Source organism: Schistocerca americana, chromosome 4, assembly GCF_021461395.2.
Source record: "Schistocerca americana isolate TAMUIC-IGC-003095 chromosome 4, iqSchAmer2.1, whole genome shotgun sequence".
In the NCBI taxonomy this organism is placed as follows: Eukaryota; Metazoa; Arthropoda; class Insecta; order Orthoptera; family Acrididae; genus Schistocerca; species Schistocerca americana.
In genome coordinates, this window is record NC_060122.1 from 135,355,663 (window position 1) to 135,366,279 (window position 10,617).

The following is a 10,617-nucleotide window of genomic DNA, read 5'->3' on the forward strand; positions in this document are numbered from 1 at the left end:
GGACCTGTTACGTACACTTCGACTGTACACTACTGGCCATTAAAATTGCTACACCACGAAGATGACGTCATACAGACTCGAAATTTAACCGACAGGAAGAAGATGCCGTGATATTCAAATGATTAGCTTTTCAGAGCATTCACTCAAGGTTGGCGCCGGTGGCGACACTTACAACGTGCTGACATGAGGAAAGTTTCCAACCGATTTCTCATACACAAACAACAGTTGACCGGCGTTGCCTGGTGAAACGTTGTCGTGATGCCTCGTGTAAGGAGGAGAAATGCATACCTTCACGTTTCCGATTTTGATAAAGGTCGGATTGTAGACTATCGCGATTGCGGTTTATAGTATCGCGACATTGCTGCTCGCGTTGGTCGAGATCCAATGACTGTTAGCAGAATATCCAACCGGTGTGTTCAGGAGGGTAATACGGAACGCCGTGCTGGATCCCAACGGCCTCGTATCACTAGCAGTCGAGATGACAGGCATATTATCCGCATGGCTGTAACGGATCGTGCAGCTACGTCTCGATCCCTGAGTCAACAGATGGGGATGTTCGCAAGACAACAACCATCTGCACGAACAGTTCGATGACGTTTGCAGCAGCGTGGACTATCAGCTCGGAGACCATGGCTGCGGTTACCCTTGACGCTGTATCACAGACAGGAGCGCCTGCGATGGTGTACTCAACGACGAACCTGGGTGCACGAATGGCAAAACGTCATTTTTTCGGATGAATCCAGGCTATGTTTACAGAAATATGATGGTCGCATCCGTGTTTGGCGACATCGCGGTGAATGCACATTGGAAGTGTGTATTTGTCGTCGACATACTGGCGTATCACCCGGTGTGATGGCATGGGGTGCAATTGGCTACATGTCTCAGTCACCTCTTGTTCGCATTGACGCCACTTTGAACAGTGGATGTTACATTTCAGATGTGTTACGACCTGTGGCTCTACCCTTCATTCGATCCCTGCGAAACCCTACATTTCAGCAGGATAATGCACGACCGCATGTTCGACTGCTGGCCTGGTCAGCACTTTCTCCAGATCTCTCACCAATTGAACCCGTCTGATCAGTGGTGACCGAGCAACTGGCTCGTCACAATGCGCCAGTCACTACTCTTGATGAACTGTGGTAAGCTGCATGGGCAGCTGTACCTGTACAAGCCATCCAAACTCTGTTTGACTCAATGCTCAGGAATATAAAGGCCGCTATTACGGCCAGAGGTGGTTGTTGTGGGTACTGATTTCTCAGGATCTATGTACCCAAATTGCATGAAAAAGGAATCACATGTCAGTTCTAGTATAATATATCTGTCCAATAAATACCCGTTTATCATCTGCATTTCTTCTTGGTGTAGCAATTTTAATGGTCAGTAGTGTATGATATCGTTCAAAATAATCTGGCACATGTAATGCAACCCTGCACGTTTTGCATTCCCACGTTGTCTCGCTGTGTCGTTTATGCTTTCGGCACACCACACAAGCTCTCGCAGGATTTACTTTTGATGGTGTTGGATCAATAGGTATGGGAAAATGTGCCCAATGTTGTGCGTGTAGTCTTTGTGGTATATCACCAGGTGCTAATCGTCCCTTCCGATTATTCTTCGGTAAAGGTGTAGTTTTCAAGAATGATTCTCCAATGTGACTCCTATATTCTGCGTAGCTCTGTGATTTGCCGCAATGTATTTTGTAATACAAAATGTATGTGTTAAATTAATAAATAGGTAAAAGAATATCTTGCGGTATACTTTCATACATTTTCTCATCACAGGGAAGCATTAGAGCATCTGATCTTGGCGATCAATTCCAATCATGCCTCTATTGTATTCGATGACACATTTCGGTTTCCACAACGCATAGCAGAGAGGTGTATCTGTGGCAATCATTTCTGCTGTTGAATGTTTTGTGGAAAACATGTAAACATCTCGTTTATCTTTCCATTTTAGTGCCAATATTCCATTACAACTCCTCACTGTATATTCTGTCTTCTTTAATTTTGCCTTCAGAGATTCTGTGGGCATATTTTTTCTGTTTGAGAGCACTGTTCCAATCACATTAGTTTTATTGGTGAAGAGAGTTTTGAAAAGTTTTGGTGAAGAAAACCAGTTATCTAAATATAGAGTATACCCGTTGTGTAATAGCGACTGTGATAGTTCTAGAACTATACTTTCAGAGTCACTACCACTAGCATCACATTTGTCACTACCCGTGTATATCTTAAAATCATAGCAGTATCCTGAACTTGACCTACACAATTTATAAATTATAATACCAAACCTCGTTCTTTTTGATGGGATGAATTGTTTGTAGGATAAGCGCCCCTTAAATTTCATTAATGATTCATCAATGGGAATATTCTCTTGCATTGTGTACACTTCCTTAAATTTTTGATTGAACATATCTATGACTGGCCTTAGTTTGTACAGCTTATCTGTGTTGTTGGCTAAACTGTTATTCGCTAGATGCAGAAATCTACTTATGTGCAGAAATCTTCTGAATGGCATAGTCTTCCTAAATATTGGCGTTTCTATAACGGCCCTCCTAGACCAATACATCTGAATCAAAGGTTTCCTTACTTCAGCCATGATTGTACATAGCGCAACGTATATTTTTATTTCATTACAGCCGACAAGAGACAACTTTTGGTCTATTTTTCGTCTCTTCTGTTCAATGTTGAGTACATCTTGTGCATACCTATTCGTCTCAGTTGCGATGTTTTCCCAAAATGTACTATTAAATATTACATAGAAAACGTCTAATTCTCTTATGCTTGTACTCACGTGCTGTAAAGCTGCTTCCTTTACTCCGGGAATTTCAGTATACGTCCAGATTGTTGGTTCATTGCCTTCCTGTTGCCACGTCCACGACTGATTGTTGCTGGTAGGTCTGCTCTTCTTCGTCAGTATCATCTTCGATCACAAGACGCTTACACCGTTTTCGTACAGATGGTAAAACGTTGCTACCACTGTCACTACCGCTGTCAAAATACCCTGCAAAATCATTGTTGGCTATGCCGCCACATGTCTCCCTTTCCTCCGGAACACGTTTGCTACACGTCGGGAACATTGTGAAAGTATTTTCGTAATGTCAGCAGGTCCGAATGCGGCGAAGAACACTTCGTGTATGCCGCGTGTAGTCGACCAGCTCCGCAACGTGTCAGAGACGTTCTGTTTACTTTTGGCGCAGCTGACCGACGACGTCTCTCACACGACATGCGCTTGTTCAGCGCGGCAAACGTACCACGTCCCTGATACGTGTAGGTGATGTTTGGCCAGGTCGCCACGCTACGTCTCACACGATATTGTAGGCTAAAGGCGGGTCCACACTGAGCGCGGCCCGCCGCGCCGCGCTGTGCAAAACGGCTCTGCGCGTTCGGTGTGGACGGCGCCGCGCCGCGCAGTTTTCCGGCTGTTGTCGGCACATCAAAGGAAGTGGCGCGTTTGTGTGCGCTCAGTTTAGACGGGGTTTCGGCTCGCTCCATCTTCAGACCTTGCGCGCGCACCAACTGGAACACAGTGCGCGCCTCGGAGCGGCGCGGACGGCGCACTCATCCCTGTTACAGCTGTGCGCGGGGTGCTGCAGCGCGGCGCGCTCAGTGTGGACCCGCCTTAAGGGGTTAATGAACAGACAACAAACTTCAGTACATTTATAAGTCCTAACATCCTCATACGACTGGTCATTTTCTCTCTCTTCAAAACTAAAGCCTCTAAAATCTTTATTGTTCTTACCATTTTAATTGCCTTGACAAGCTTTCATTAAATTTACGTGGACATCATTGTCACTGTCAATGAGAATTAAACCAATCCATATTTGCTTACCTGTTTCACTTACATCAGCACTATGGTACTTGTCCTTAAGTTGTTTATGTTTAATTTTATGCCACCCAATCTGGGTACAAAGCTAAACACAGATTTTTTATCATGATTCTAAAGCTTTCATCTTTCTCAAAAGCATCCCTACTTAACATTTTATAAAAAAAAATTCTGTCTCATTCACAACATTAAGTGGCTTATTGTTACTGTAATAACAGGCAACTGAATTAGTATGGCGATCTATACATGCCTCCTTACTAGTAATTAAATCAAGAGATTTATTTGCTGTGATACTGTCCTCATGTCCCTTAATCCTTTAACAGAATCCTTGGGTTTCTCTATATCATATCCACTACTACACATTTCCTTACTAATACCTAATGCCTTCAATTCTTCTTTAAAACAAACAAAATTCTTTTCTTCCTCATTATTATGCCCATCATCACTTACCTTCAATTTATTACATTCAAAAATACCATAAACATCATTAATATCATCACACAAATTACCAACATCACCATTCTCTACTTCATTACTGTTTAAGTATCCATTTTCACTTAAATTCCTATTCATTAATACAGTATTCACTTTTTCCTTATCTGATTCATCCATTAGTTTCTGAATTCCAAAATCATCACAAAAATCAGTTACTTCAGCTTTTGACACGTCTCAACCCAGTTATTCGATAGATTAATTTCTTCTGTATCCTCTTTTTCAATTTCTGTGAGCTCACTTACCTTATTAGCATATTTTGTCTTACCTGTAGAATATATTTCTTTCTCAATGTATATCATATTAACAGGATAGTACACATGTTTAAGATAACTACTGACTGCTTCACTAGAGTGTTTTTCTTGTGTGTCAGTATTTGTGTAATTTCAGGCCAATTTGTTACTTATGGCCTGTCAATGGGTTCCAAGCTAGATTTTTGTTTCCTGCTTCCTTGTGTTTCTATTATAATCTCTATTCCAACTTTTGTTCCAACTGTTGCCATGTTGCTCTTCAAAATGAAAATTGTTACCATCAACTCTGGTATATTCCTTCTGATGATATTGTTATAAAGGTGATTACTATGTTCTTTCCTGTTGTGATTATTACTGTGCCAATTTTAATTACAAACTCTTTGAAATGTGTGTCTATTGTAGTTGTATTTCCCTATTTTTTCCCAAAACTCTTTCTACTTTATCTACATATTTCAGAAACTGATCATGCTCAAATGTACTAATTTTTAAGTTCATTTTTATAAAACTGTTTCATAATCATTACCCTTCCCTGTAATTTGGTCTGTTGAGAAATTCACTTTTATTCTAGCTTGTTCAGTCTCTGAACAAATTTTATCTAAAATCCTTTCTCAAAATCTACATAGGTTGTGTCATCATTTGTACACTCATTTGCCCAGTTCATCGCTTCACTTCCAGAAACTTGATTTTCATAATATCAATCAAATTAGACGCAAAGTTATCTCTGCAGTGGTGCAGAAATCTAGAGGATGTTAACTACCTTCACTTGAAAAATTTTTCACTGGAATGTTGCAAAACGTTGTACTAACATTGTTAACAAGATTTCGAATAACTATGACATTAGACAATTCCTCAACAGTTTTCAAAACAGAAACAGTACCAGTACTTTCTAGGATGCTAATTTTCTGTCACTTAATTTTACATTTTCTGTGGGCTTGCTGTCTACTGTTTTCACTTGTTCAACAAAACTGCTTTCAACAAGTGCCAGTTTGGTGTCAACATTAGTTTCCAAAGTTGAGATTCGACTATTTACATTTTTGGCAACAATTCTTATTTCCTCATGCACTTTTTTTATAAGCAGTTATTTTTTATAATTTCAGTGAACTCCTCTTTGACATTTTTAACTTCAATATTAAATTTAAGTTCCATTTCTTTCGTTTTGGATTCCACAGACTTTACTCAATCATCTATCTTTTCAATTTTTTTGTCCAAATCATTCAATTGAGCTTTATTATTACGATACAATCAAATAATGCTCCTATTGAATGCTCAATTTCTGTTAACTGACTCTTATTGTCATTGTTCATTTTTATTAACAATGATAGTGTGGTATGTATGTCATTATTATCATCTCGTTTTAAGTCATCTGTAATTTTATCCTGTTTTAGCAGTTCATCACTGACATTTTCATGTTGTTGTTTCACTACACTACTTAAGTCTCCCATATCATACAATTAAACTTTACACCAAAAAAGAAAAAAAAAAAAAGAAAACATTTTCAGTACATAATTTTCCTGTACTTGTTGCTATCTTGTAGCTGTGGTTCATATCTGGCCCGTCATTCACATAAAATTTTCATAATAGCTTTTAATCTGCAACATGAAAAGTAGTCCAATACAGTATTCACATTTCACTTTCAGAAAATCCTGGATGACATCAACTACTTGATTCCCATGGTTGGTTTATTAATGTTTGGAGTAAGTAAGCAACTTGGGTGGCCGATCACATTTTCATAGCACTCGCCACACTGAGATAGTGACACACCACAGAGAGTGACATGGACAGTCGAATTTAAATAATCAGTTCTGTTAACGATGAAAATACTTATCTTTTTGTTTGATCTTCTTTGTTGTGTATTGATGGCTCATTCTGCACTTCCTTTCTGTAGTTTATCTTTCTATAATCGTCTAAAGGTTGATGTTCCAACAATAATGTGAAATCTAGTGCACTTTCTGCAGACTTACATATATATATTTTCAGTCATTTCACTCGACAATACACATCAATAAAACACACATAACTCATTCTCCATCCCCGCACTTCAAACTCGTACAACCAGCTGCACTAGGGGTGGGCAGGAAATTTCGTATCTGTTACAAAGTAAAGTGATTGAGAAGTCACAGATATCACAATAATAACTTTACAGAATCTAGCTGCAATTTCAGTCACAACTAGCAGTAGCAAGTAGTATTTCACATTCAATACTGTATGCCATCTGTTGGCTGAATTTCACACTTCTTTCTGTAAACCTTGTGTCATGCTATGGAATTAGCTGCAATTTCAGTGACAAGTTGCGACTAGAAGTCACAGGTAGCAACTAAAAAGCGCAATTAACATTCTTTGCCAAGTGTCATATGTTGACCGATGTTCGTACTTAGTTGTAAGATCCTTATGCCTCACGAGATCGATGTATGGTCGAAGAATTGAACCATGGCCTGTGAATGAGCCCACCCACTGGGCCTACATCGCTGGGATTTTCCCCAGCTAGTTGAAATTGCAAGTGGGACATGATTTCCAATATTTCTTCCATTTCGTCCCTGGTTGTTCAAGGGTTTACTTCCCATTTCTCCCAAGATGAAGCGATCAAGGAGAAGCGAATTGTGGAATCATTTAACTGTTCTAGATAAAGAGAATGCAAAATGTGGTTTATGTTGCAAAAAGTAGTTGTACAGAACCAGCACGATGAACTTGAAGATATTGAAAGTTCGCATATAATGTTGAGCTTTTGCGACAAGTTCTTCAAGATCGTCGACCCTTTGTTACCAGAGCCAGGTATGTTGCAATAACAATGTTGTTTTACAGGGTGCTTAGTTATTTTATCTGCAGTCTCTTTTGTATAGTGCTGTTAATACCACGAAAACAGCATGCTAGGCTGTGTGATGTTTTACGTAGATCATTTAGAAAATTTGCTGTTGGGCTAGGATTACATTTTAATTTCATTTTTTCTCTATGATGTCTGCGTTTGGAAGTGTAATAATCCCCATTGAGCTTAACTGAAATTTGAGTGGGAGATTCCCACCGTGCATGGCACTTGAAATGTGCATGATTGTGCTGCGATGTTGGCAGTGCCACGTGGTAGCCAATAAGAATTCGAGATAAACGCTCGCCACAGCCGTTACCAACACGGACTCAGGGAAACTCTTATAATTTATTCCAACACAATCATTTCCTGTGGAAATTGCACAACTGCTGCTAGAATATTCATATGACATTATTTGTCTGAATTATAGTGAAGATCTCAGCGTCTGATTTCTTCTCTAAGTATAAAATTTGAGTGTATCAGGCTGCAAGCAGTGCAAGGCAACCTGTGAACCCACTCTATTTAAATAGAACATGGATGTACACTTCACTGAAATTTACGTGCTACGTCAGAGTGTAACCCAAGGCTGTGATATGATTCTGAATGTACCAAAATAAAATAAAGTGAAATGCGATGTAATTAAAAATCTCAATGGTGTATTGTATTGTATTTCACTTGGCTCTCAATTACTGTTGTATAAGATTTCAAACTTGAAGTGGTATGAGGAAAGGTGTACACTGCATGTATAATTAATAGAACAGAATAGAATCTTTATTAGCCTCTTGGTACGTTTTCGATACAATTGGTTTCGTCAGTGTGCTGAATACAAAAAAACATAATGACATAAGTATTCATGTGCAGGGGAAGTAGATACATAGGCTAAAATAATGGTAATAATAAAATAATCATTCTTACAGTGGTACTATACAGTGTTAATATAATAATAATAGCAGTAGTAGTAGTACAGAATACATCCGAACTACACATCTATGGTATGTTTCAAACTATTCATTGGTAGATCACTCAATGTTTTTTGGGAGTTTGTTACAGAATTTCAAACATAGAAATTATTGTTATTAAGGCACTTATGCGTTAACAACAGTATTGAGTATGAAGATCTAGGTTACTATTATTTCACGTATTATGGTCCTGGATTTGGAATCTTAAATTAAAATTCTTAGTGTTTTTTTTAGCATATATTAAACAGTTGTAGATACACATACTAGGAGGGCCATTATCTTGAGAAGCAAATGAGAAAGTACAACAAAAGGTGCAAGGTATAAAGACAATGTGTTTAACAACAGATTGTTGGACATCAGCTTCCAACAAAAGTTATGTGGCTGTGACAGTGGCAAAATTTTAATGGTGGTCACAGACAATCCACAGAATATAAAAATGCAGTTTCCACCATTCTGAAGTGAAAACATTTTGGTTGTTATGCCCATACACTTAATTTAGTTGTGCAGGATGCAGTTTAAAATGTTCAGGAAGTCCAACAGAAAGTGAACACAATTGTAGGTATTTTTAAAAGGAGCAAAAGTGCACCAGAGTGGCTATTAAAATGTCAACAGCACAGCAGAAAGTAAACATTGAGAAATTGATACAAGACTTGCTGACAAGATGGAATTCCACTGTGTTTGTGTTCAAACATATTGTTGAAGTATCAGAGGCAGTAAAGACTACAGTTGCCCATGGCAACAGGCCCACAGCCCCACATCACTGTCAAGTGATGAGTGGGAAATCTACTCTGAACTCAGTACGATTTTGAAACCAGGTTACACGGCAGCTTTTGGCAGCTTAGTGCAGAGGACTATCCAACTGGCAGCTTGGTAAGTTAATAATTTACTTTATTTGTCTTGTATAAGTTCAGTGTCGTATTTTTGTGTACTTTCCTTATGTGTTGTGTAGTTTTTAGTGTATTTGACTAAACTTTCAGGTTATAGTCCTGACACATGGCCTTCTGGCAGTGTGTGATGAAATTGAAAAAATGTAGTTATATGAAGTTTCAGTGAAAGTTACTGATGCATGATAGGATATAGTGACGCATTTCAGAATCTTGAGCAGAACAAGTCCATTGCTCTTGCTACTGTGCTGGATCCACAATTCAAATTACTGGCATTTCAGAACCGGACAGCAGCAGACAACACGAATAAACAGTTAATCAATATTGTTGTCCAGAAACTTGAAAAATGTAGGCCAGATGGTATTCAGCCTTCACAACAATCTGTTAAGCCTTGGTAACTGAGTCCTTCTCTGTGTGGGACATATTTGATGAGTAAGTGAAACGTACACAGCCACAGGGGACAGTACAGTCATGTGCTTTTGTAGAGGTCCAAAGATATTTTGATAGCCCAGTTATCAGCAGAAATGAGGATCTCCTGGCACGGTGGAGAAAAAATAAGTTCATTTACCCAATGATTGCAAAAGTAGTGCAAGAGAGATTCAATGTCATTGTGACTTCTGTGCCTTGTGAGAGGATGTTTTCTAAAACTGGACATTTAATAAATGGCAGAAGAACCCACCTCAAGCAATCAAATACACCAAAACTAATATTTCTGAATGCCAGTGGTACTTGTGATTAGTCACTGTTGCTGGTAAATGTTCTACGCATGTTCTATGCAAAGTTAAGTGTTTATGTATTCCATTCAGATATGATTGTTCAATAGCATTTTGACAGATCAGTATACAGGGTAATGAAGCATAATCTTACACTATAAAGTTTCACAAACAAATCATTTGGTGTACATTGCGGGCTTCCTAAAATTTTTTTTTTTTAAATATTTTGTTGCAGATGTTTTTCGTTTACTGCAAGTATTTTACTTTTGGCATAAATGTGAGCTATATCTGTGACATCAAAAGATGGACAACACAGACCACTCATATCACTTGAAAGACTTTTTTTTCATTGTTATATTAGTTTCTGTCTGTTGAAAAACATGTATTTAGTTTTGTTGATATATGCACAGTAATGAACAATTTAATGAGGCAGAGACCACATATTTTCATCGAGAACTTGATCAACATCTACTAAAACATTTAAATCTTAATGATTGTCAATAATTTATCCATTCAGTTGTCCACAGAAAGGCAGCAGAGGATCAGATCATAATGGGAGCAGCACGAGTCTGTGACTTGGATGGAACACAGTTACTGATTTGATGCCATTAAGGCACAAAGCTTTGTAATGATTAAAATAGTTAGTGAATTTAAAAACTGGAAGTGTAATAATTGCTTTATACTATAACCTGCTACATTAAG

At 38.4% G+C, this 10,617-nt stretch overlaps 1 protein-coding gene across 1 annotated transcript; it reads right to left on the reverse strand.

The window, feature by feature from the left end:
- Positions 1-1,785: 1,785 nt before the first annotated feature.
- Positions 1,786-2,916, reverse strand: LOC124613300 (piggyBac transposable element-derived protein 4-like). The gene has a single exon (XM_047141996.1). The coding sequence runs from the start codon at positions 2,914-2,916 to the stop codon at positions 1,786-1,788; it is 1,131 nt and encodes a 376-aa protein (XP_046997952.1).
- Between the last annotated feature and the right edge of the window lie 7,701 nt (positions 2,917-10,617).